At 40.9% G+C, this 27950-nt stretch overlaps 1 protein-coding gene and 1 long non-coding RNA gene across 2 annotated transcripts in view; both read right to left on the reverse strand.

The window, feature by feature from the left end:
* slc4a8 (solute carrier family 4 member 8) overlaps nucleotides 1-27950 on the reverse strand; it is a gene marked incomplete at both ends in the record, with an annotated part of 97309 nt that overhangs the window by 23364 nt on the left and 45995 nt on the right. The window contains 15 exons of the mRNA XM_083971200.1: nucleotides 1245-1350; nucleotides 1684-1787; nucleotides 2809-2946; nucleotides 5197-5370; nucleotides 7227-7295; nucleotides 7622-7873; nucleotides 7979-8140; nucleotides 8676-8789; nucleotides 10437-10598; nucleotides 13967-14072; nucleotides 14880-15125; nucleotides 24592-24725; nucleotides 25406-25580; nucleotides 27099-27199; nucleotides 27416-27562. Of these exons, the coding sequence (XP_083827326.1) occupies nucleotides 1245-1350; nucleotides 1684-1787; nucleotides 2809-2946; nucleotides 5197-5370; nucleotides 7227-7295; nucleotides 7622-7873; nucleotides 7979-8140; nucleotides 8676-8789; nucleotides 10437-10598; nucleotides 13967-14072; nucleotides 14880-15125; nucleotides 24592-24725; nucleotides 25406-25580; nucleotides 27099-27199; nucleotides 27416-27562 (2190 nt within the window). The remainder of the gene's footprint in view (nucleotides 1-1244; nucleotides 1351-1683; nucleotides 1788-2808; nucleotides 2947-5196; nucleotides 5371-7226; nucleotides 7296-7621; nucleotides 7874-7978; nucleotides 8141-8675; nucleotides 8790-10436; nucleotides 10599-13966; nucleotides 14073-14879; nucleotides 15126-24591; nucleotides 24726-25405; nucleotides 25581-27098; nucleotides 27200-27415; nucleotides 27563-27950) is intronic.
* Nucleotides 17525-23245, reverse strand: LOC310986487. Its single transcript, XR_014595412.1, has 2 exons — nucleotides 22856-23245; nucleotides 17525-18265 (listed from the first exon to the last, which is right to left on the reverse strand). It is a non-coding gene; the product is annotated as an uncharacterized lncRNA (long non-coding RNA).

Here is a 27950-nt window from a genome sequence, read left to right on the forward strand (position 1 = left end):
CACACAGGCAGAGTTGAGACGACTCAGATGATGCAGTGAGGAGCTGGAGCTCAACAGAAACGTGTGACACACGGTGTGTAGCAGGAATAATTGACCCTTTGTTGTTGGCCTTCTGATTGGTCGGCTGATCAACCAATCAGAGCGCTTCTCCCCATGTCCTAAGGTTGGACAACCCTGGGATGAAACCGTATGAAACGAGATAGGTAGACAGCAATTTTTTCAGCAAAAACTACTTTTTAATTTTTCAACATGGTTAAAATGTGACTGTGGTTCCTGCATAGCGACTCATGATATCCGGAACGTATTCCCGGAGTCATTTTTATCCCATTCCCCAAACCTAAGACATCAATAAACATACTTATAACATATATATTACTTTAACCTTCAAAGTTATCTAGCAAACGTAACGTTACTGTTGCTAATGTCTTTTGAACTTTGTGAAGTGTTACGAGGAGAAACGGGAGATCAGCGGAGATTAAAGGGACAACGAGGAGTTTCTATTTGGTTATAAAAAAGTCTCACGTTAATGTGGGTGAATCTACGTTACCACTTGTTAATGGTCCATTTTAGATAAATCTATGGTTTTGTCTCTATGGTTATTTTGTTATTATTAGTGGTGGTGGAAATGCTGGGCGAGCCGACCAGCGTTTTTTACTTTCGGTTTCGTGGCGAGTCATGAGAATAACGCCGCCGAATCGCCGTTTATGGTGGGAACTACGACGGTATGTGATCGTCTTCCAACCTCTGACTTTAATTCTTGATGAATGAAAACATGAGTCTGTCTTGCACCGGTCAAAGAATTTCACGGTGCGGAGGCTCATAAATGTAGTGTGAAAACACTTCGCTTTAACAAAACTCCTCGTTGTCCCTTTAAGCGTTAGCTAGTAGCTAACGTTAGCTAGCATCTAGCAAACTAGCGAGTGACCAACACAATGACTTTTTTCACCACTTTTCGGAAAAGTCATGTAATGCCCGTTCAACCACTCTTTAGCCACGTCTGTCTTCTATCACGGACACCATTCTTTTGATTAGCCTAATTCAAATTTTCCTTACAAGCAATTTAAATCTGCCTAATTTTCAATGGTTTCCAATGGGAGTTGACCCTTCCGTGACCATTGTTTGTCCAACCTAGCAACAGTAACCGTGGAGGGAGGGACTTGACAAAGGGTCAATTACACATTGCACAAGCGTGAGGAGAAAGAGACATAGAGACACATAGAGAGAGAGAGAGGGTGTGGCCTTGCCTTCTTAGCAGCCACAGGACGAGAGTCTTTCTGATTGGAGTTGAGGGATTTCCACATGGTGGTTTTAGACATTTCATCAGATATATTAATGTCAGAGGGGTCACACCTGAGGAGCGGGGAGAGGAGAAGGAAGGAGAGATCAGAGAGCAGAACAGGAGGAGGAGGAGGAGGAGGAGGAAGAGGAGGAGGAGCTATAGGGTCAGGATGTTAGTACTCACAGGGTGAACTCAGAAACAGACCAACACATACCCAACAAAGAGCTAACACACACACATAAAGACATGTCACTCATCTTACCGCTCTGTCTCATCATCCAGTATCTGCTCTGTCCATCTCACTGTGTGTAGCTGTGTTACACTGCGTGTGTGTGTGTGTGTGTGTGTGTGTGTGTGTGTGTGTGTGTGTGTGTGTGTGTGTGTGTGTGTGTGTGTGAACTCACTTGGGGTCGTGTGTTTTCAGGGTCGGAGCAGGTTTGCTGCTCTCCATGGGAATCTCAACAGCCGTCGTGTCGTCCTGCTTTGAACTGAGCATAACCTGCGATTCCTAAAACACACACACACACACACACACACACACACACACACACACACACACACACACACACACACACACACACACACACACACACACACGGAATAAAACATGTGTAGTCAATAGCTGCATGGTGTTTATCCTGTTTTCACATGGCCATTTTAAGGGTTAGTGTTTTTTATTTTATTCCATTTTAAATTGAAAATTGAAATATTCAAACTACCAATAGCATTCTTTCATTTAATTTATTTATTATATTTTTTACACACATCTTCTATATTATATACTTTTCTTTTCTTGGATAGTAAGATTATTATAGACTAACCTACTACTAGACTCCAATAGAGTCCTGCACAATAATTCCTATGTGCCTGGACTGTTTGGTTTATGCACAAATTGCAAACACACTGCAAAAACTCAAAATCTTACCAAGAATATTTGTTTTCTTTCTAGTCAAAACAAATCTCATTATACCTAAAATAAGACTCATCACATTAAAAAAGTAGCTAGTTTTTAAACAATTTTTACTTATTTCAAGCCTATTTTCACTTGAAATAAGTACAAAAAATCTGATAGTGGAGCAAGTTTTTCTTTCTTATTACAAGCACAAAAAACAGATTTTTCTACTTATTTCAAGTGAGAATTTGTTTGAAACAAGTAAAATTATATATAAACAAGTACATTTTTAGGTGATGAGTCTTATTTTAAGTGGAGAGAGATTAGTTTTGACTAGAAATGAGACATTTTGACAAGAAATAAGACAAATATTCTTGGAAAGATTTTGAGTTTTTGCAGTGCAAAATCTCTTGACTTGACTTATTTATGTATTGTATTGTATGATATGATATGATATCTGTCTGTATTACATTATTGTTATTGTTTTATAACACTGCAGTGCAGAGTCTGTTGTTAGTTGGGACGTCTTTCATGTTGTTAAATCTGTAATTTGTGAAATCTATCAAACATTTTTTTTAAATAAATTCAGTTAATTTTCTTGTTATATTTGAAAATAAAAAAACAACCTAAAACAAACCTCTGTCTCTTCTGTCTTTTTGGAGGCATCATCAAGATTTTTTTTCTTCCACTCTGGCATCAGGTCGTCCAGGTAACTCAACTCTCGTTTGGAGAAACAAAAGTCCAGCAGTTTGCGCACAAACACCAGAGCCAGAACCTGCAGGAATAAAACAAACAAACAAACAAACCTGTTACTTACAGTTTTTCTCAATTACTAAAACACTAAACCTGTTGTCTGAACCAAACGCTCAGCGCCCTGAACCCATTTACTGAACTGTCGCCCTTTTGTCAGAACCTTAAGCACACTGCAAAAACTCAAAATCTTTCCAAGAATAATTGTCTTATTTCTTGTCAAAATGTCTCATTTCTAGTCCAAACTAATCTCTTTCCACTTAAAATGAGACTCATCACCTAAAAACTAACTTGTTTTTAGATCATTTTCACTTGTTTCAAACTAATTTTCAATTGAAATAAGTAGAAAAATCTGCCAGTGAAAGCAATTTTTTTATGCTTGTAATAAGGAAGAAAAACTTGCTCCACTATCAGATTTTTCTACTTATTTCAAGTGGAAAATTAGTAAAAAGTGTCTAAAAACAAGCTACTTTTTAATGTGATGAGTCTTATTTTAGTAGGTATAATTAGATTTATTTTGACTAGAAATGACATTTTGACTTGAGATAAGACAAATATTCTTGGTAAGATTTTGAATTTTTGCAGTGCACTTCACTTTTCACCGAGTTAGACACAACTTGCAAACATATTCTCACCCACTAAAACACATTTTGCACTGTGGTGCACTTGTGTTGCATAGTAGTACAGGCAGCAGAAATGAAACTCAATTAAAGCACAAGTGTCTAAACTTACAGTAATTATACAGTAGATACTGTCTGTATGCACTTTTGTACTTGTAATGTGATTCCTGTTTTTATTTTTTTTTACTATAAGTGCTTTTGTTTTGTTTTGCAAAATGAATTTTCCTATTGTGAACATAAAGTTTATTTCTACAGCTTTATGATCTGATCATTGTGTATTACTTTTTTCTATGCTTTGTCTAATGACTAGGGATGTCACAATTACTTGTTTTCACAATTAATCGTGGTATTAAATGCCACAATTAATTGATCGTAAAGATTCCTAAATACCGTTACTTTCACAAAAATTTGATGTTGGAACTTTATTGGCAGATGTGCGCAAAAATAGAGGTAAATGCTCAGATACTGGTCCATTTATCTAACGTAACATAGAATTGGTAGGAATTTAGATGTTAGCGTGTCATTTTTAATTAAAAAAAAAAGCAAAACAAAACAAAAAACGATTAAAATAAACACAAACATTTGGTATAGACCAGGGGTTCTCAACTAGTCTCACTCTGGGCTCCACATTTTCCCATGGTCATTAAGTTGCGACCCACTTTTATAGAATTAAAACCAAGATTTTTTTTTAAGCCTTTAAAAACTCATTTTGCTCTTTATTGAGCAAAGTGCATTTCAGAGCACATGAATGAAACTGAGGAGGACCATGACAACTGCATGTACGAAAGTGAATAAAAAAATATCAAACTGCACAAAATGGAGACCAACAAAATGATATATTTGACTTCTAATGCATCTCTGCATTCAGAGCATGTTCACAAAAGTGAATAAATATCAAATTGCACAAAATAAAAACCCACAAAACAAAACAAGATTCACTGCATTCAGGCCACATTAATAAGAAAGTGAGGAGGAGCATTACAACTGCATGTGTTCACGTGACGCATGTGCCTTTCAATATAAGTTATTTTTCAAAATAAAAGACATGTCCAACATCAGATGTGCATTAAATATTATTTACTTTTTTGACCAGCTGTCTGCGATCCATCCAAAACGGGTCCGCGACCCACTTTTGGGTCCCGACCCACCAGTTGAGAAACACTGGTATAGATGACAATTTTTGGCCTGAATATTTCAAACATTTCCCCTGGGGGTTAAGAATTGTTCATATATTAATAGATACTTGAAATATTTTGTGTAAACAATGAGTAATGTAGTTATATTTTGTCTATATTTGATTTTACACATTCATAGTGTTATGAAATTAATTAGTGCATATAATCGTGATAATCATAGTACCGTGATGCATTTCTCAGAGAATAATCGTACCAAGAAAATGTATAATCGTGACATCCCTACTAATGACTGTTCAGTGGTGGTTTTCATTTTGATTGACAACAATGTTTGGTTTTGAGCACAGTTTGAAGTGTTTTGAGGCAACAGTTTTGTTTTGCAGGAAGAGTCAAAGATTTTGTGAATGTAGTTTCAAACTTGGGTTTCGTGTTTACAGCTTAGAGAAAAGGATGGAAGGTTTCAAGAAAGGACACAGACATTGAATGAAGATGGCGGTTGGTTGGTTGGTTGGACTGACTGACCATCATGGGGAAGACGATGGCGGCCGGTGACGTCTTGATGACCCAGAGCAGCACCAGACAGGTGAGCTGCGTCAGCGTGAACAGGTGAACCTTCCTCAGCGGGACGTGACGCAGGTAGATGAAGTCGGGCTGGTGTTTGGCCGGCATGCCGAACAGCTTCAGCCGGTCGAAGAACTGACAGACAGAGAGACAGAGAGAGAATAATGATGATGAACAGAGCAACCAGAGAGGAAGTGATTAGAAATGAGAAATTTAGTTGGATGGAACAATTATTCAACAAGTTCAACAGAGTTAATGAGATCAGGACGCAGAGAAATGAGACGGAGAAGGACACGAGAACAATTAGGGACAATTTCTATTTGAATCACTCCCAACTTAAAGGGATAGTTCGCCCAAAATTGAAATGTCACTCATTATCTCCTCCCCCTCATGTGGCTAAGGGCTGGGAGAAGTTTCAGAGTCCTCCGTGTCTTCTCTGAGTTACAGGGGGTCTCGGCGTAGCAGTGCATGTCCATATGACGGTTGCAAATGGATACCAACTGTCTTCGTAACAAAAAGACACACCAAAAAACATCCAAATACCTCCATGCTGCTCGTATGTAATGTCCGTCTTGTATTGAAGCCCCGAAAAGCGAGCAGCGAGCAGCATGGAGGTATTTGGATGTTTTTTGGTGTGTCTTTTTGTTACGAAGACAGTTGGTATCCATTTGCAACCGTCATATGGACATGCACTGCTACGCCGAGACCCCCTGTAACTCAGAGAAGCCACGGAGGACTCTGAAACTTCTCCCAGCCCTTAGTCCACATGAGGGGGAGGAGATAATGAGTGCAATTTCAATTTTGGGTGAACTATCCCTTTAAGTAATAAAAACTACCAATATAATCTGTTCACATGCCAACGACATTATAGATTGTATACAATATACAGGTGCATCTCAATAAAGTAGACTATAATGGAGGATATGATGATAATTAGATTATTTGATTAGAGTGTGACAATCATGAACCTTTTCATTATATTCAAATTTTTGGAGATACCGAATTTTTAGGTTTTCATTAAAGGGACAACGAGGAGTTTCTATTTGGTTATAAAAAAGTCTCACGTTAATGTGGATGAATCTCCGTTACCACTTGTTAATGGTCCATTTTAGATAAATCTATGGTTTTGTCTCTATGGTTATTTTGTTATTATTAGTGGTGGTGGAAATGCTGGGCGAGCCGACCAGCGTTTCTTTACTTTCAGTTTCGTGGCGAGTCATGAGAATAACGCCGCCGAATCTCCGTTTATGGTGGGAACTACGACGGTATGTGATCGTCTTCCAACCTCTGACTTTAATTCTTGATGAATGAAAACATGAGTCTGTCTTGCGCCGGTCGAAGAATTTCACGGTGCGGAGGCTCATAAATGTAGTGTGAAAACACTTTGCTTTAACAAAACTCCTCATTGTCCCTTTAAATGTAAGACATAATCATCATTACAATTAAAATAAATAAAGACATGAAGCATTTCAGTCTGTGTCTAATGAATCTGTTTTTTTTCTTTCCTTGGACGCATTTCAACAACGAATGTCAGGGCACAAGGGATTCAATCCAACACTTCAAAATAAATAAATGAATAAATCTGTAAATATCAAAGTAAAAACAATGCTAAGATTATACAGAATCAAACCGTAAGTTTCACAATTTGAATTGAAAGACTCAAATAAATTAACTTTTCCATGACATTTCAAATTTATTACTGAGATGCGCCTGTAACTGATGGTCAAAATAGCTTCAACTGACATCTTGCATGATACTGTTCCTATGTCAAATTTATATTTATATACATATTTTACACTCTATCGCACTTTAAACTACTGTGATTATTTGCTGCTTGATTTTTTTATTTTTTATTATTCATTATTATAGAGTCAATTAAAAAAAAAAGTTTTAAACAATCTCGTTCCTTCATGTTTTGAACATTTTGAATGACAATAAACTAAACTGCCACTGGCACTGAGACTGATGCATGTGGCTGCATGTTACTGTACCTGGATGCCTTTCAGTGACGAGACTCCCATGTAAAGGAAAACACCGTACAACACCGGCATAGGGATGAACTGGAAAGAAAGAAAGAAAGAAAGAAAGAAAGAAAGAAAGAAAGAAAGAAAGAAAGAAAGAAAAAAACACATGAGTGAACCATAGGAGTGAACTTTAGTGAAATCGAACACTGTTTCCTGCTGTTGCTCCTCTGATTAGCGTCTGCAGGGGGCGGCGTTGTGCAGCACTGTGCAGCATTGTGCAGCAGTGTTGTGCAGCGTTGTGCAGCATTGTGCAGCATCGTGCAGCAGCGTTGTGCAGCAGCGTTGTGCAGCATTGTGCAGCATTGTGCAGCATTGTGCAGCATTGTGCAGCGTTGTGCAGCGTTGTGCCCCCTCTGACTGACCTGCAGCGCTCCGGTCATGAACACGGAGCAGCCCATGAGCAGGAAGATGAGCAGGCCGGTGAGTCTCTGCTCTCTGATGCCCAGGAAGCGCGGCTGCTCCCCCGGAGCAGAGCTCTCCGACTCCAGCTTCAGGCTGTTGACGTGCGAGATGGACAGTACGGTGGCCGCCACGAACCACGGCAAGCCCATGATGGAGCACACGGCCAGCATCACGCCCACCATCAGCAGGTCCAGGTGGTAGCCACAGCCCTTCTGTAAAAAAACAAAAAACACAGTCAGAGCTTCTCAGAGGAACTTTGTGCAAACCTGGAAATAACAATAATAATAATAATCTGTACGATCTAAAATGTTGCTCACCAGAAGTTTGTGCTCCTTGCGGTTGATGATGACGGCCGTGATCTGCTGGTCCATGAAGATGAGGATGGTGCAGAGCAGAGCTGGGATGGAGGCAGCCAGGACCGTCCACCACGGGTTGGGTCCGATGGGATTGATGAGCCAACCTCGATCGTCTCTGGTCGGCTGCAGGGAACCAGTTTCAGAGGAATCAGATCAGAGGAATTTTGTATCAAAGCTGCAGACATTTACAGTAACATGAAAATAAACAGAATATAAACTTCTGGACTTCCTGACCTGTCTTCTATGGAAATCATTCCTTGGTTATATTTATATTTAACATTTCTGCTATAATGACAAGAGCATTCATGTAAAATACATTGTATTCTTCTTCTTTTTTTAAATTTTTTTTAGCTCCCATTGTATTTGATGTATAATGTACCTGTGACATTTACTTAGAACTGATCTTTCTGTTTGTGTTTTTGGTTTTTGTGTTGTTATTCCCAGCTTGTTTTTGTTTTGTACTGTCTTATGCATGTTTGTTTACTGATTAAAAAAAAAAAAGAATGAATAAAGTACGGTGCAGTAAAGGAGTGAGGTCATGAATAAATAAGAAGCTACAGTCCTGAAAATAAAAAAAGGCAGAGAAGACACAAAAGTGATACTTGGACACACACAAGGTACAAAAAATACTAAAAAACACGGTATTCTGTCTGGTTACCTGGAACTTGCTCGGCACCTTCAGCTTCTGGGAGGGAACTCCGATGGCGTAGTCCAGCAGAACCATGATGACGATGGTCAGGAAAACTGCAAAGTCACTGATCATGGACCGAACCTGGGAATTATGGGAAATAATAATCAGCACTCACTTCGCCAGCTTTCATTCATTTCATTTTTAGAAAAGGAAGACATGAACCACAATCAAAACAAGCACAACATTAAATATCATCATTAAAAACAGTTGCATTGGATATTTTTGATTATGTTTTTAAACTGAGACAAGTTTAGGAGTCTGTTGTGAATTGTTCCAGGTGAAGAAACTAAAAGCAGATTTAACAAATGTGGAATTTGTGCAGGGAACATGAAGTAGTTAGATAATCACTTGAACGGGGCTGGGTAGTTTCACAGAGGCCAGTTTACGTAATAAATCACTGAGGTACAGTATGGTCGCAATGTTTCCTGTTCAAACTTTATAGATAAAAAAAAAACTTTATAGATAAAAAAAGGTCACAGTCTCTTTGCTGCAGGTCAGAGAAATATACCGACGGCCATCAGGCTTTTTAAATCTTCTGCAAAAAGGTGTTGAGCTGCCTGACAAATGAATGAATAAAGTCTTATCTTCTTATCTTAATAGATCAAAGGTTCTCACTCATCCCACCTTTTTTCACACAGTGTGCAATGATGGGTTAGGTCAGGGCTGTCCAAACTTTTTGCAAAGAAGCCGAACATTCAGTCTGACATCCTTTGTGAACCATTAACATTAAATGCAAATGAACTATTTAAAGGGACAATGAGGAGTTTGTATTTGGTTATAAAAAAGTATCATATTAATGTGGATGAATCTACGCTACCCACACTTGTTAATGGCTCCATTTTCGATAAATATATGGGAGGCTCATGGTAAATGTAGTATGGGAACACTTCGCTTTCCAAAACTCCTCGTTGTCCCTTTAATACATTTTTTTTTATTGCAAATGACATTCTTTACATTTCTTCACATAGAATAGAAATAAATCTAAACTAAAAAAAAGTTTTTTACCAAAATCACTCTGCTTTTCATATTTGAAGACTGCATAAAATGAAGAAAAAGTCTGTCTGGGAAAAAAAAAACTTTCAGGAAGCTTAAACATAATCTAGGTTCATTTGAAACATTGCATATTATATTTTATATTATATGATATTATATTTTAGAAATGGGCGGGAAAGGGTCAAGGGTCACGTAGCTAGAGTGCAGCCACAGGTCTTCTGCCATCTTCTGGTGAAATATAATATAACTTTTTCTGGTACGCGTTTTTGTGTGTGTGTGTGTGCAGAGAAATGATGCTGTGGCTGAGTAATGCACTTCTCATTTCTATATATTTGTATTTTATTTTTACGTATCTTACTGCATACAAGTGCTAAATGCACAAGATTTCTGTTTGTTTTTGTACTGTACAAGTGCTACGTGTGAATGCACAGGATTTCTGTTTTTTGTGCTTTTTTTTTTTACTATGTACAAGTGCTAAATGCACAGGTCTTTTGTTTTGCAACATTCATTTAGCTACAGTGAACAATAAACATGTATTTCTACAGCTTCATGTCCTGAGCATTGTGTTTTCTATTTGTCTATGTGGTGTTTAGTGACTGCTCAGTAGTGTTTTTAATTTTGATTGACTCAGTTTTGAGAACAGATTGAACTGTTTTGAGGTGAAAGTTTGGTTTTGCAAGAAGAGTCTGAGGTTTTGTGAATGTAGCTTGAACATTTGGGTTTGTGTTCGATTACCTTGGTGGGGAAGTAACGACTTGTCTTGAACTGTTTGAGGAAAGCAGACAGGAGGAAGGTGGAGAAGAAGAGGATGGTGGACCAGAAGAGGACGTCTGGGGTGTAGGGGCCGTGGTGGCCGCACGCCGTCCCCACGAAGTGTCCCTGCAGACCGATGCACTCCTGCACAGAGTCACACAGGAAGTCACGTCAGAACAGGAGGAGAAGGAAGGAAACATCAAGTGTGTTTCAAAATTTAAAAAGGACATTAATATTTACTGCTCTTTCTGTAATTTGCATCCAGAAACAGTTGTTCATTTGTTGTGGCTTTGCTCTCACACGAAAAAACTATGGGCAGACCTTAGCAAATTTATTAGTGACTCTTTTACAATAGATTTTATTTTACTTTGGGAAAATGTTGTTGTTGTTTTTTTTCCATAATTATCCCAAGAAAGAAGGAAAATGTTACTTTTTAGTAAATCTGTTTTTATTTTTTGCAAAATTTCATATTCATAAAAGTAAATTTTCTAAGAAAACCCCTTGCTTTTATGTTTTTCAAAAAGAAATGGAACTTTATTTTAAGCTAATCACCAAATCAGCAAATGAAAAGGCTATTAAAACCATAGACCTTTGTAATATGTGTAACCTTGTTGTATAATGAACATCACCCCTGGCACATGTTCTCTGTATTTTCATTGTATACTGTTCCCTGTATACTATTTGTACTTGTCATCTTCTTTTAAATAAAGCTGTTGATTTAAAAAAAACAAAAAAAACATCAAGTGTGTTTTTTTTTTTAATAAAAAGTTTATAAGTCCCGTGCACAGCAAGTAGCTTCTTCTCCTCTAGGTGCCAGCTGCTGCAGGAAGAATAGAAGTTAAAAAAAATCAAGAAACTCCCAGCGCACACTAGAGTGGATAGACAAATTAAGAGTTCATTTGCAAAAGCAGATAAGTGCCATTTTGAAAAAAATGAGCTGAGGTGTTGTTTTGTTTTCAATAAAACTTTATTTTTTTGAGATATGTCTGTTTTGTTACATCTCAAAGTCACTCAACTTTAGTTTGACTGATATCACCTTATGTAAATAAAAAAAAAAAAAAGAAGATTCTAGAATTTTTTAAAAACGGAGTTATCTGCTTTTGCAAATTAACTCTTCAAATATATTATTATTATTAACAAAGGTTAAAAACAGCGAACAACGCATTTCGCCTGTTGCTTCGTCAGGTTTACTGTTGATTGTCATCACGTGCTTAAGTGAGTAACATCGTAATCCTAACAGCCTGACAATGATTCCATGAAATACACATACAAATGTATTCAAGGGCATATAACTAAAAAATAATAGTGTAAACAGGAATCCATCTGATAAATGTCAATATACAGAAAAAATGAATGAAAAACGAAAATATATATATTTAATAAAAATCAAAAGGAAGTATAATTAGGTCCCATTACAACAATGAGATATAAATACACAATCTAATTCAACTGTACCAACTCATCATGTATAAAAGAAGAGAGTATATACTGTATATCAAAAATAGTGTATATCACGAAACGAGTAAGCTAATATACTTTATATCCAGGAGGAGACTCGTTTTGTGATATACACTATTTTTGATATACACTCATTTATTATAATTCTTTGTGTATTTCTATTTTTGTTATTACTTTTTCTATTACTCATACTGTACATACTCTCTTCTCTTATACACTGAGTTGGTACAGTTGAATTAGATTGTGTATTTATTATTTATATCTCATTGTTGTAATGTGTCCTAATTATACTATGCTATTCTTTCATTTTTTCTGTATATTGACATTTATCAGATGGATTCCTGTTTACACTATTTATGGTACTTTTGTCTTATCTTACGCCTGTTCACTGTTTTTCTGTATGATGTTTTCTTACTTTCTAATTGCTTTATTTTTTCAATGATATTGTATTTGTATTTTGTGAAGCACCTTGTAACCTTGGTTTTGAAAGGTGCTATAGAAATAAAGTTTATTATTATATTATTATTATTATTATTATTATTATTATTATTATTATTATTATTATTATTATTATTATTATTACAGTATATGCCCTTGAATAAATGTGTATGTGTATTTCATGGAATGATTGTCAGGCTGTCAAGATTAACCTGGTCGACTTGAGCACGTGATGACAATCAACAGTGAACCTGACCTGAAACGTGTTGTTCGCTGTTTTTAACCTTTGTTAATAAATAATATATTTGTCAATCCACTCTAGTGCACTGGGAGTTTCTTGACTTTTTTTTTTTTAATCTAAATGGTCTCAGGTCACAGGAACTAGAAAAACACACACATTAAACAGGAGAAAGTTAATCTCTGGTGTCCTCAGCTCAACAAACAGCAGTGAAGGTTAATTGATTGAACGTCCTTGTTGGTGTTTGTAAAAGTCCTTGAGCGCAGCTGGAGGGAAGGTCGGCGGGTCGGTTGATTGTTAACAAGAGGAAACACAGCGTGTGAGGAGAGAGGGAGAGAGGAGGAGGAGAGAAGGAGGAGGAGAGAAGAGGAGGTGAGAGGAGGAGAGAGAAGGAGAGAAGGAAAACGCAGCGTGTGATGTCATGTGAAAGTCACATGGACACGAGGCGTCAACAGGAGTTAGTGTGTGTGTGTTGGAGGAGGAGAAGAGGAGAGAGGAGGAGGAGGAGGAGGAGAGAAGGGGGAGGTGAGAAGGAGGAGGAGAGAGAAAGAGAGGAGGAGGAGAGAGGGAGAGAGAGAGGAAGAGAGAGGAGGATCAGAGAAGGAGGAGGAGAGAGGAGGAGAGAGGAGGAGGAGGAGAGAGGAGGAGAAAAGGAGAAGGAGGAGAGAGAGGAGGAGGAGAGAGGAGGATCAGAGAAGGAGGAGGAGAGAGGAGGAGAGAGGAGGAGGAGGAGAGAGGAGGAGAAAAGGAGAAGGAGGAGAGAGAGGAAGAGAGGAGGAGGAGAGAGGAGGATCAGAGAAGGAGGAGGAGAGGAGGAGGAGGAGAGAGGAGGATCAGAGAAGGAGGAGAGAGGAAGAGAGGAGGACAGAGGAGGATCAGAGAAGGAGGAGGAGAGAAGGAGGAGGAGAGAGAAGGAGAGAGGAGGAGGAGGAGAGAGGAGGAGGAGGAGAGAGAGGAAGAGACAGGAGGATCAGAGAAGGAGGAGGAGAGAAGAGAGGAGAGAGGAGGAGGATAAGAGAGGAGAAGGAGATAGAATGAGAGAGGAAGAGGAGGAGAGAAGGAGAAGAAGAGAGGAGGAGGAGAGAGGATGAGGAGAGATCATTGTATTGCTGCTCCTGCACTTTTGATGTCCTTCTGCAATGAAGTTCCTAACGGAAGAATAAAGTACTTTTTGACTTGACTTTGAAGGAGGAGGAGGTGGGAAGGAGGAGGAGAGAAGGAGAGGAGAAGGAGAGAAGGAGGAGGAGAGAAGGAGAGGAGAGAAGGAGAGGAGAAGGAGGAAGAGAGAGGAGGATCAGAGAAGGAGGAGGAGAGAGGAGGAGAGAAGGAGAGAGAAGGAGGAGGAGGAGATAAGGAGGAGGAGACGTGTCTACGTTACCTTGACAGTCAGGTTGCTCCAGGCTACGTCAGAAGCTGAGATGTTTCTCTGGCTCCACAGCTCCATGGTTTTATTACTGGGATTATCAGGCTCAGCACATTTACAGCTGCAGAGGAGGAGACACGGAGAGTCAACACAGATGATGGAAGAACATGAGGCAGGTGCAGGTGTGTGTGTGTGTGTACTTTACTTTATTAGTTTATTTGGGTGGGACAGTGCACATCAATGAACATATAAAAACATGTAAATGTGCCTATAAGGATTATAGCAACAATGCTAATTTCCATCCGGAGTCCCAAAACATAAAAACAGTACATTGACAGAAAAACATAGTATTATAAACGACATAACAATGCAGACAACAAGGACATAACAAAACAACTATAACGAGATAAAACATTGACATTTTGACAACACTTCCATGGATAGTGGGACCTAAAGAGTTTCTGCACTGCAAAAACCCAAAATCTTTCCAAGAATATTTGTCTTATTTCTTGTCAAAATGTCTCATTTCTAGTCAAAACTAATCTATTTCCACTTTAAATAAGACTCATCACCTAAAAATTTACTTGTTTTTAGATAATTTTCACTTGTTTCAAACACATTTTTATTTGAAATAAGTAGAAAAATCTGCCAGTCAAAGCACGTTTTTTGAGCTTGTAATAAGAAGGAAAAACTTGCTCCACTATCAGATTTTTCTACTTAATTCAAGAGAAAATCTGCTTGAAAAAAGTAAAAAAGTGCCTAAAAACAAGCTACTTTTTATGTGATGAGTCTTATTTTAAGTATAATGAGATTTGTTTTGACTAGAAATTACATTTTTAAACATGATTACAGGTGCTCACAAGTTTGTTTGTCTAATATCCAGTCTGTAAATTGTGCATGTGTGTGTCTGTGTGTGTGTGAGACTCACTAGGCCAGAGTGAGTTTGTCCAGTTCGCTGTGCGTGTTAAAGGGGTAGATCTCCCCCAGGTGGCACAGCTTCTCCAGAGCCTCGTAGATGAAGATGAGGCAGATGAGCGCGGCGAAGGCCTCCTCCGTGAAGCGAGTGATGTAGCACACCAGGGAGCTCGCGTCCGTGGCAACCAACACCAAACACAGAAAGGCCGTCCACAGGCCGATGCACGTCCTCAGGGACAGGTAGGACAGACCATAGTCCCTGAGGAAGAGGAGGAGGAAGTTTAGCGCAATAGATACTACTAATAATAAACTTTATTTATGCTGTTCTTTTTAAATGTTTTGTCTTTATGTAAAGCACATTGAGTTGCCTTGGTATGAAATGTGCTATATATATGCCTGACATCCGTAATACCCACTCTCTCCCTAAACCTACCTGTTTAAAATCGCTCAGCCACTCCACCATCCCTAACTCCAACACTCCAACCTATCCCATCATTTTGCACAGTTTTATTCATTGTTGTTTTCTTAAATGTTGTACATTGAATATTTGCTCATTTTTTATTTTACTGATGTTTTGAATGTAATGTATTGTATGTTTCTTGTTTGGATGTTGTTTATTGATGATTTTATTTGATGCTCTCCTCTGTAAAGTGTCCTTGAGTGGCTTGAAAGGCGCTTTTTTAAATAAAATGTATTATTATTATTATATAAATAAAGATGCCTTGCCTTGCCTTTATATAGCACTTATCAAATGAGAGTACAAATGCTTAACAGATGAAATGAGGTTAACAGTTAAAACAAGAAAATAAAATCCAGTAGGAAATGGTGAAATGCAGGGGATAAAATTAATAAAACTGGCAGGCCTGTATAGTTTATAGAAGCAAACTGGTAAATGACGGTGGGAAACTCGTGAAGTCCAGAGTTCACCCGAAACAACGTCATTGAGGCAAGTCCGGTCACGTCCGCGTGCATGGCGTGAACGCGAGAGCGCGCCCCATGCAGGCAAATTCAATGCAGGACTGTTCAGGCTGTAAAAATGTCCTAAATGAGGTAGTTTCCAGTAAACTCTGGACTATCTCCCTTCAGGACACTTGGATTGCAGTGGACGAGCAGTGTGGAGGAATATTAAATGGTTGTTGCGTAGTTTTATGGACGTTTTTGTGTCGGGCCCTACAGTATTACTCTCATATAAAGTTTTGGTTGGACTAGGAACCGGCCTCCCGGGTCTCCAGATGCACTTTGAGGAATAAAAAACTACTCCGGAGTATTCATCAGCATGAGGGGGAGTCAATAATGACGGAATTTCATTTTTTTGGTGAACTATTCCTTTAAAAATCGATCCTTAAAGGGATAGTTCACCCAAAATTCTAATTTCAAACAGTTACAGGGGGGTCTGTGCAGCAGTATTTGTCCATAATGGTTGTGAATGGATACCACTTTTCTTCGTCCAAAAAGACACACCAAAAAACATCCAAATACCTCCAAACAGCTCGTCTGTAATGTCCCTCTTGTATTGAAGCCCCGATATGAGAAATTGTTCCGCCATGTTTTTTGGTGTGTCTTTTTGGACGAAGAAAGTTGGTATCCATTCACAAACATTATATGAACAAATACTGCTGCGCGGAGCCCCGCTGTAACTCAGAGAAGCCACGGAGGACTCTGAAACTTCTCCCAGCCCTTAGTCCACATGAGGGGGAGGAGATAATGAGTGAAATTCGAATTTTGGGTGAACTTGAGACTTGCAATAGCTTCCTGGACTTTTTTATCGATAAAGTTGCTACTGTAAGGGCTCTCATTTCAGCTCCTGCATCGGACCCCTCTGTTCCTGTTCCTTGTTCTGCAACTTTTGAAATGTTTGAGCCGGTGTCCTTATCATTTTTAGAAGACCTGATTGGCCACCTTAAACCATCAGGCTCTCCGTATGATGTGGTCCCTCCTGGTTTTTTAAAAGAAGTTTTCCCATGTTTAGGTCAGTCTGTCCTGTCCATCATCAATACCAGTCTGTCCTCTGGTGTTGTTCCTCAGTGTTTTAAACATGCTGTGGTCCAGCCCCTACTTAAAAAACCTGGCCTTGATGGCAGTGTGCTGGCCAATTTTAGACCTATTTCTAAGCTGCCTTTTATTTCCAAAATTTTAGAAAAAGTTGTGTTCACTCAACTCAAGTCGTTTTTAGATGAACATGATGTCTTGGAGGTCTTCCAGTCAGGTTTTAAAAGTCTGCATAGCACCGAGTCAGCTTTGATTAGAGTGTTCAATGACATCCTTTTGGCAAATGACTCTGGTGGACATGTTATTTTGGTTTTATTAGACTTGACTGCAGCGTTTGATACCGTGGATCACAACACCCTAGTGGCTCGGCTACGCTACCTAGTGGGTATACGTGGTACTGCACTAGACTGGTTCAAGTCATATTTTACCGGTAGATCAATGAGTGTGAGCCTTGGGGACTCGAAATCCAGCTCTGCTCCACTGCCATATGGCTGGAGGAGTCTCTGCAGCCAGCTCATCAGCCAGTTCAGCTCATCAACCAGCTCATCAGGCTGATGAATGGCACCTGGTGGGGTGTGGCCTGGCCTGAGCAGAAAGGCTCAGCACTGGAACATTCACTCTCTCTCGAGACTCCGGCTGGGGTGGAAGCTCTGCTCCACCTGTGGACCCTTTTGTTTCTTTGTTTCTTTGTTTTGTTGGTTTGTTTTGTCTTGGTTCGAGTTGTCTTTAAGTTCAGTAATAAATTCTTTTTGTTAAAATTGCTAAACTCAGTTGTCTCTCCACCTTTTGTCCAGTTCCTGGAACATGGAACGTGACAAAATGGGGGCTTGTCTAAAGCCAGTGTTTTGGGTAGGAATTGTTGGTCTGCTGATGCAGGTTGGTGGAGACGTATACTGAGTTGGTAAGTACAGAGTTTGGAGATAAAGTAAGTGTGGCAAATTTTTTCACTGGTGTTCCCCTCTGTTAGGCGTAGCAGCAGTCCCTAATAGAGGCTCTGCTGCAGTTTTTTTTTTGCCTTTACTGTTTTGGGTGGTATCCTGGGAGGGCCCTTGGCGAACTCAGCAATGCCACTGAAGACTAGGGTTGAGTGTAAGTAGGTTTTGGTTAGGCAGTTAGTAGGGGGGACCCAGTGGGGGCGCCACATTCTGTATTGTTTATCTAGACTGTTGGGTTGGGTTCAGGTATGGCTGCCAGTGTTGAAGATTTCATTAAATGTCCCTCTTATGAGTTACTAGAGCAATATACGAAGGAGCAGCTTCTCAAGGTGGCACATCATTATTCGGTTGCTGTGGATGCCAGACGTACAAGGGAGACCATCATGAGTATTGTACAGGCAAATCTGCAAGAGGAAGGAGTCCTGATGGCCGAGGATGGTAAGAGTGGGGTTACTACTTCTGTGCCGGGGTTAACCTTTGAACAGCAAAAGGAATTGTTAATGTTGAAATTTGAACATGAAAAGGAGTTAGAAAAAATGAAGTACAAGATGGAACAAATGAAACTGGAAGTGGAGCAGAATAAATTGGGGCTGATTTCAGAGGGTAAACTTCCTGTTGGGGCGATCAGGGGAGAGTCTGGTTTTGATGTCACTAAACATTTGAGATTAATGCCAAAGTTTGAGGAAAAGGATGTTGAGACATTTTTTGCAATGTTTGAACGTGTGGCTGATGTTAGAGGTTGGCCGGATGAGGAGCGTACACTAATGTTGCAGTGTGTCTTTACAGGAAAAGCACAGGAGGTGTATTCCTCTATGTCGGTGGTGGACTGCAAGGTCTACAAGAAGGTAAAAGCGGCGGTACTAAAAGCCTATGAACTTGTGGCTGAAGCGTACCGACAAAAGTTCAGAGGCTGGAGGAAAACGGGAAAACAAACACATGTGGAATTTGTAAGGGATTTGATTCTGCACTTTAACCGTTGGTGTAAGGCAGATAATGTGGAGACTTTTCCAGAGTTGTGTGATCTAGTAATATTGGAACAGTTTAAACAGACTGTACCAGAACACATCGCCACTTACATCACTGAACGTAAAGTTTCCACTCCGAGTGAAGCAGCAGTTGTAGCTGATGAATATGTACTAACACACAGACGTATATTTGGAGAGCGATTTAACACTGAGAGAGCACACTTTAATGAAAGGGCACACTTTAATGAGAGAGCACACTTTAGTGGGGGACACTCTCAGACAACATCTAGGGCTCCAAGGTCAGAACCCTTTAACAGTAAAGGTGGGCCTGAAGTGTGTCATTATTGTCGACAAAAAGGGCACTGGAAGAATGAATGCCCTACACGTAATGGTAGAGGTAATCCTGGTCAGGTAAAGTCAGCTGGATTGGTGGCGCCAATGCAGGTTCAAGCCATGGATGGGGCAGAGGTTGATTCAGGTTACCATATATTCCTCTCAGATGGTTTTGTCAGGCTACACGAGAGAGATATGGAAGTCCCTGTGAAGGTGTTGAGAGATTCAGGTTCTATGCACACGTTTGTGAGGGAGGCCATTTTGCCTTTCTCCCTACAGTCAGACACAGGGGGTTGTGTGCCCTGTAGAGGTCTGGCTTTACAAACACTTTTTGTTCCGGTGCATACAATGTTCTTGTCCTGTGGTTTCTTCCAGGGGAATGTGGAGGTGGCTGTGCGTCCAGAGCTCCCAGTGAGGGGAGTGGACATCATCTTGGGGAATGATCTGGTACCTGATGGTCGTATGTGGCCAGATGATGAAAGACCTGTACTAGTACAAACCCCCCAGGATACGGTTCAGCAGCCACATTTGACATGTCTTCCCTATCCAGTTCCACCTGGGGGAGTCAATTCTCCAGTGACAGAACCTGAGACAACAGATCTCTCATGTAATTCCTCTTTAAACTCTGCAGGGGGCGCTGCACATGGCCCAGTGGTGGTACCAGTGGGGCTGTCACAGCAAGCAGTTGAGTTGGAACCATCCACAGTGTGTGCTGTGACTCGGGCCATGGCTGCATCTCTGCCTGATGATGGGGTAACTATGGACAAAGTTAAAGAGTTTTCCTTTGTCGTGCCAGATGATCTTTGTGTTTCTCGTGTAGATCTGGTGCAGGAGCAGAGAAAGGATCCATCATTGAAAGACCTGTATGATTTGGTGGTGCCTTCCTGTCAGGTGGGGAACATTAAACAGGGTTATGTACTCCAGGATGACGTGCTGTGTAGGATTTGGGCTCCTCATGGTGATGGATTTAGCGGGGATCCCATTGTGCAAGTGGTATTACCTGAAAAATTTAGAACATCAGTGATTCGGACAGCACATGATAAGGTTGCTGGACATATGGGGGTCAAAAAGACCTACCATCGGGTGCTACAGCATTTCTTCTGGCCCCGTGTGAAGCGTGATGTTTCTAAATATATAAAAACATGTCATACGTGTCAGGTTACTAGTAAACCAAATCAAACTCTGAAACCTGCACCTTTATATCCGATCCCTGCAGTGAGTCAGCCTTTTGGTCATCTGTTAGTTGATTGTGTGGGGCCGCTTCCTCGGTCCAGGTCTGGTTGTTCCTATTTGTTAACAATAATGTGTCAATCCACCAGATATCCAGCTGCTTATCCACTGCGGTCGATCACAACCAGGTCTGTGGTGAAAGCCATTACTGAGTTTATATCCGTGTTTGGAATTCCCAAAATTATACAAACAGACCAAGGGTCAAACTTTACTTCTCGGCTGTTCTCCCAGGTTCTTAAACAACTTAATGTCACTCATAATATGTCCTCTGCGTATCACCCACAGAGTCAGGGGGCCCTTGAACGTTTTCATCAGCATTTGAAATCGTTGCTGCGTGCTTATTGCACTGAGTTGAAGGCAGACTGGCAGGACGGCTTACCATGGCTCATGTTGGCGGCCAGAGAAGTTGTGCAAGAGAGTACAGGCTTCAGTCCTAACGAGCTGGTCTTTGCTCACACTGTTCGGGGTCCCTTGTCTGTCATTAGTGATCAGTGGGTTGCGTCTGATCCCCCAAAGAATCTGATTTCTTATGTAAATGGGTTTAGACATAGGCTCTATGAGGCTGGGGAATTGGCGAAACAAAATTTGCAAATGGCTCAAAAGAAAATGAAGCAGCTGTTTGACCGCAAAGTAGAGCGACGTGAGTTCTGTGCAGGAGACCAGGTTTTGGTCTTGCAGCCATTGATTGAATCACCTTTTCAGGCTAAGTTTTTTGGTCCCTGTAATGTTGTTCGTCGGGTTTCAGAGCAAAACTACCTGATTGAGATGCCAAATAAAAGAAAATCATTTAAGGTCTGTCATGTTAATTTGATCAAACCATATTTTGCACGTGATGTTTCTGATGTTGTGGTTCCAGATAATCCTGTTTTGGTGGCCGGTACTGTGCAGGAGGAAGAGATGTCTGGTGATGTGGTGTTGCAACCTCGACTTAAAAATTCGGAAACTTTGGCCAAGTTGGATTCGCTGCTTGGGCAGGTGGATGAGGATAAACGGAATCAGCTGGTTGGTCTTATTCAAACATATCCAGGTCTTTTCTCTGATACTCCTACATGTACTAACTTGATAGAACATGATGTTGAGGTGGGGGATGCAAAACCCATCGCCCAGCGGTTCTATCGGGTTAGCCCTGAAAAGCGACAGATATTGGATTCAGAGGTAGATTATATGCTTGAAAATGGTCTTGCTGTGCCTTCTACTTCTAGTTGGTCATCTCCCTGTCTTCTGGTCAGCAAGCCGGATTCCACATTTAGGCCATGTACTGACTTTAGGAAGATTAATGCTGTGACAAAACCTGATTCCTTCCCTCTTCCCAGGATAGATGATTGTGTCGATCAGGTGGGGTCTGCCAAGTATGTTAGTAAGTTCGACCTTCTTAAAGGTTATTGGCAGGTTCCACTTTCTGAGAGAGCAAGGGAGATTTGTTCATTTGTGACTCCATCTGGTTTGTATTCATACACCGTGATGCCGTTTGGGTTGCGCAACGCTCCAGCCACCTTTCAAAGATTAATGAATAAGGTGGTTCGGGGGCTGGAGGGTTGTGCAGTCTATTTGGATGATGTTGTGATAGATATATAGTGATACATGGGAGAAACATTTGGAGCAGGTGAAGGCTTTGTTTGACAGGCTACTTTGGGCACAGCTAACGGTCAATCTGGCAAAATGTGAATTTGCCAAGGCCACCGTGACCTATTTGGGGAAGGTGGTGGGGCAAGGAGAAGTGCGTACCATGAGGGAAAGGTCAGGGCAATCCGTGACTTCCCTGTTCCAACGACAAAGAGGGAATTGTTGCGTTTCTTGGGAATGGCTGGTTATTACAGGGAGTTTTGTTCAAATTTTGCTTCTGTGGGTGCTCCTCTAACTGACTTGTTAAAAGGTGATGTTAAATATGTTTGGTCTCCCATCTGTCAACAGGCATTTAACCAGTTGAAGGACCTGTTGTCATCAGCTCCAGTGCTTGCTGCTCCTAGGTTGGATCGCCCCTTCAAGTTGCAGGTGGATGCAAGTGATGCTGGAGCTGGGGCTGTGTTGTTACAGGTGGATGAGAGGGGGGGTGAGAGACCTGTTAGTTACTTCTCTAAGAAGTTTAAAAATTACCAGCGTAACTATTCAGTAATCGAAAAAGAAGCCCTCGCATTGGTCATGGCCCTCCAACATTTTGATGTCTATATTGGGTCAGGTTCTTCGTTGATTGTTTATACTGACCACAATCCACTAACCTTTTTGCGTTCATTGCAGAATCCGAATCAGAGGTTGATGCGGTGGGCCTTGTTTTTGCAGCCCTATCATTTGGATATCCGTCACATTAAGGGCAGGGATAATCTGGTGGCGGATACTTTGTCGCGTGCTCCTTTGTCATAATATGTTGTGCTATGTACTTGTCTCTCTGCTCTATCCAGGCCGTGCTCCCATCCGTATGTGCTCTTAAAGATGCTTCTTCTGGATCCACAGTTGCGGAGTCATTGGGTTTGGGGGTGTTGGTGAGGTAATGGGGAGGAGGGAGGGGTTCTGCATTGCATGTTATTTAATAAGGTGCTTACCTGGATTATGATCTGGCAGTCGAGTTGGGTTATAGATTTGCCTAGATGTAGGTAGAATGTATTGGATTGGAAGTTGTGTTTTTTTTCTCTGTATGTGTCTTGCAGGGTCGGAGGTCGGAGGTCAGAGGTGGTACCTCTGTCTTGGCCGGGGGGGTGTGATGGCTGGAGGAGTCTCTGCAGCCAGCTCATCAGCCAGTTCAGCTCATCAGCCAGCTCATCAGGCTGATGAATGGCACCTGGTGGGGTGTGGCCTGGCCTGAGCAGAAAGGCTCAGCACTGGAACATTCACTCTCTCTCGAGACTCCGGCTGGGGTGGAAGCTCTGCTCCACCTGTGGACCCTTTTGTTTCTTTGTTTCTTTGTTTTGTTGGTTTGTTTTGTCTTGGTTCGAGTTGTCTAAGTTCAGTAATAAATTCTTTTTGTTAAAATTGCAAAACTCAGTTGTCTCTCCACCTTTTGTCCAGTTCCTGGAACATGGAACGTGACAGGTTCCACAGGGGTCGATTCTAGGACCCCTACTTTTCTCTCTGTACTTATTGCCACTGGGATCCATTCTGAGGAAGCATGGCATATCCTTCCATTTTTATGCCGATGACAGTCAGATTTATGTGCCTCTAAAAAAGAAAAATGCCTTCTCCCTCACTTCTTGCATGTCTTGAGGACATCAAAGCCTGGATGGCCCTCAACTTTTTAAATTTTAATGAGAAGAAAACAGAAGTGATGGTGTTTGGTCCCAGTGGCCTCTGCGAACCCCCCCCTGTTGACTTGGGCCCTTTGGCAGAGTTTACAAAGCCAACAGTTTTAAACTTGGGTTTTAAGATGGACAGTGATTTTAAACTGGATCGACAAATTAGCTCTGTGGTAAAGTCCAGCTTCTTCCAAATTAGACAGCTGGCAAAGGTCAAACCACTTCTTGCACATCAGCACTTTGAAACAGTAATCCATGCCTTCATCACATCTCGGCTGGATTACTGTAATGCACTTTATTTTGGAGTCAGCCAGTCCTCCCTTGCACGTCTCCAGTTGGTGCAAAATGCGGCCGCACGCCTGCTAACTGGAGTACGTAAGAGGGAGCACATCACCCCCATCCTGGCCTCCCTCCACTGGCTGCCTGTGCATTTTAGAGTTCATTTTAAGATTCTTTTATTTGTTTTTAAGTCTTTAAATGGACTGGCCCCATCTTACCTCTCTGAGCTTCTTCACCCCTACGCCCCTGCTCGGTGCCTCCGGTCAGCTGATCTGCTGCTCCTGGAGGTACCGAGGTCCAAACGGAAGCTCAGAGGGGACAGAGCCTTTTCAGTTCCCGCTCCAAAATTGTGGAACGAGCTTCCCCTCCACATTGGACAGGCCTCCTCACTGTCCATTTTTAAAACTAGTCTTAAAACCCACTTTTATTCTTTGGCGTTCAACTCAGCATGAGACTCTACCTCTGTTTTAGTGTTTTATGGTTTGTTCTATTCATTGTTTTTAATGTTTTTTATTTTAATTGTTTTATTTAAATTCTAAATTGTTTTATTGCTTTTAAATTGTTTTAAAAGCAATAAACAATTATGTTATATTTATTCTTCTGTTGCATTATGTACAGCACTTTGTTTCAGCTGTGGTTGTTTTAAAGGGCTCTATAAATAAAGTTGAGTTGAGTTGAACTATCCCTTTAAACAAACAGGAACAAACAAGATCTCAGGACGGTGTTTCATAAAAGTGTCACAGTCGGGTCGGTTTCGGTGGTGAACTCACTTGCAGAACTTGAAGAGGATTTTCTCAAACACCAGCACGGGGCCGGTGCTGCCCAGGATGGTGAGCGGCTGCCCAGCGAACAGCGAGTAGGCCACTCCCGTCATAGACGCCCCGAATAACGACTCTATGGCACTCTGAGGAAAAACAACAGATAGCAGGATGTTTTTAGTAACATTATACGATGTAAATGCTGCATCAGAGTGAGCATGACACTTTTTTTTTTTTTTTAATAGTGCCATATAGTGTAAAGACATACAGATACTACAGACAAACTACAAGGGTGCAACGTGGGTGACTAACAAATAACAGTATCATACAAACAAGACTTCAAATAGGCAAACGGAAAGGAGACAAGAACAAAATAAGACATATATAGGTACATATGATAATAGTAATAAAATTAGTAAATTTCATTAGTAAAATGAAAAAAGAAAAGAAAAGAAAAGAAAAAGTATATACGTATATAAGGAAGAAATAAATACAAATAGAATGCGAAAATAAAGAATAAAAGGTAGGTAAAGGTTTATTTTTCTCTTGTGAGAGTGTGCATGTGCATGTATGTGTGTGTGTGTGCGTGCACATGTGTGAATGACTTCTTGTGTAAGATTGCAGAGAAAGTGCAGAGGGAATGAGAGAATGTGATGGACGTATGAGAAGGAGGTGGAGACAAGGGGAAGAGACAGATGAGAGACAGGAACAAGTAAAATAGTCTTGTAAGTAAGAATAGGGAGTAACATTGTTTTAGACCCCCAGCTTGCCCCGGGGGCCAAGACCTCCAGGGTGGGAGGAGGGCGGGACGGGGCGTGACACTTACTATGCGTCCCTCCGTGGCCTCCCCCAGCAGACCCCCGAAGGTGATGACAGGAGACATGCAGGCACAGTAGAGGAAGAGGAAGGAGGCCACGCACTGCAGGCTCAGACCGTCCTTAAAGTCGCCCAGGTAGAACGGAGCTTTCCTCTTGATGTCCAGAATCAGACCTCCAAACAACCTGAGCAGAGCACACAAGACAATGATTTACATTTTGGTTTCTTAAAAGAATTAATTAGTGAGTTTTAAACCTGATGGTGGACAGATTTTTCTTTTTTACTTTGGCTGCTTGTTTGACTCCAGACTTTATGCTAAGATCAGATAACTGCATAAAGACTATAGAGAGTAGAATAAAGTCATTGTCTCATGGAGCTCCCAGCTAATTTTAAAGGGAACTATACAAGTCCGGTCGCTTTTACGCTGTGTTGCTAACCATCCTCTCCTCCATGTGCATTTGTTTACAACGAAGCCAGCAAGAAAGCAATCTATAGAGCGGTACATAACGTTATTTATCATCTACCATGTTACCATGTGTATATTTGTGTAGTTTGATCTGTCATAAACAAGAGATTACAGGTTACGGGTTACGCGTTTGGCCCTGATCTTGCATGGTTGGGTTTCAGCCAAGAGAGTCACTTGGAAGTCAGAGAGCCTCCATTCTCCCTTGTAACAAGTTAAGACATTTATTAAACCATCAGAATTACTCCAAAGCTGCTTAATTTGGGTAAAAATGAGTAAAAAAAATGTGTATGAGTATGAGCATAGTTCAACTACAAATCCTGCATAGTTCCTCTTTAAAAGACAACATGACCTCTTTGGTAACCGTGTGTACTTCCTGTCAGAGTTCAACCAGAGCTTGGCTGAGATCAGCCAGAATCACATGAAGCTCATGTGGAGGGTGAGCAGAGTGAGACTTTCAGCAGATCTTCAGTGTTTTGGTGCAGAGAAGAGTTTCGCCTTCAGGCTGTTACAGTCGGTGTCACATGTTTGTCTCACACTCAGCTCCTGATAAATATCATTTTAGATTTTGAGGCCACGATGAAGACTAAACTCCCAAAAAAGTCCAAAGCTGTGACACAGTAGTTACTGAGGAACTAATGACAAACTATTGAGTAGTTAGTGAGGGATTAAAGTACAGAAAATTAGGGTAAATAATTAATGAGGAACTGATGATGAACTAACTATTAGTTAATGTTCAGTTCTTCAGTAACTCCTAATCAAATTACTGAGGAACTGATGAGGAACTAACTATTACTAGTCATTAGTTTCCCTTTTTGTGTTCCCTAAAGTAAAGTGAGACATCAACTTCTCTAATGTTGTGTACCCCAGTTCCTCACTAACTACTCATTAGTTCTTAATTTATTCCTCAGTAACTACTCTAGTTTTGTGTACCTTATTGTGTACCTCATCTCACATCCGTAACACCGACTCTCTCCCTCTTTTCTAAACAAAACTCAAAACCCACCTGTTCAAAATTGCTTATCCACTCCACCACCCCTCACTCTAACATCCCCCTTTATTCTGCACGGTTTTATAGATTTGTTCCTTTTATTTATTCATTGATTCTTACTGATGTTTTTAATGCTGTTTATTCTGTGTTTTGTGTTTTGGTGTTGTTTATTGATGATTTTAACTGCTGTAAAGTGTCCTTGAGTGGCGTGAAAGGCGCTTTCTAAATAAAATGTATTATTATTATTACCTTCCAGTTCTCTGCAGCTCCGGCCCGTGGTGCTCAGCGTGCAGCTCTTCCTCTACCTGGCATGCTGCACCGTTAGGGACTCCAGGCTGCTTCCTCTTCTCCTGCACACACACACACACACACACACACACACACACACACACACACACACACACACACACACACACACACACACACACACACACACACACACACACACACACACACACAGAGTCAGACAGTAGTAAGTAGTTATAAACTTTACCTGCACTGCACCAAACCACATCTGTGCAGAGCAACAGGGCAACAGGGCAACAGGGCAACAGGGCTCCATGAACCTGAGACGGGACGCTCTTGGGCGGCTCGATGCGGATGGACGGGTCCCACTCCCCCGGCGGCAGCACGGTCACCTGGTCCAGGAACTCGTCTATTCCCGCCAGCAGGTCTCCTCTGTCTTTGGCCTTGTACGCTACGTCATGGAAGATCTGGAGTGGAGAGAAGAAGTCTTTTTTTTTACCAGCTGCCATTAGGCTTTTTACGGTAACTATCTACTGGAATCATGAGCCTGGGCTTCTCTTAACTTCTGTAATCATGTGATAGAGTCTCTCCCTCCTTTTTGAATCTTATTTTAGTATGCTACTCTTTCTCACTTATCCATGCTTTAACGGGTTGTGCAATGTTGTTGTTATTGTGTATTCTGCGTATGATGTGTGTGTGTGTGTGTGGTCTTGTGTTGTCTTCTGCTGCTGGTAACATTGTAATTTCCTGCAAAGGATTAATACAGTATCTTTAACTTTAACTTAAAGGAATAGTTCACTCAAAATTGAAATTGCACTCTATTATAAAATTACTAATTACTAAATTACTAAACTT

The sequence above is a fragment of the Trachurus trachurus genome, assembly GCF_905171665.1.
Source record: "Trachurus trachurus genome assembly, chromosome: 5".
Taxonomy (NCBI): Eukaryota; Metazoa; Chordata; class Actinopteri; order Carangiformes; family Carangidae; genus Trachurus; species Trachurus trachurus.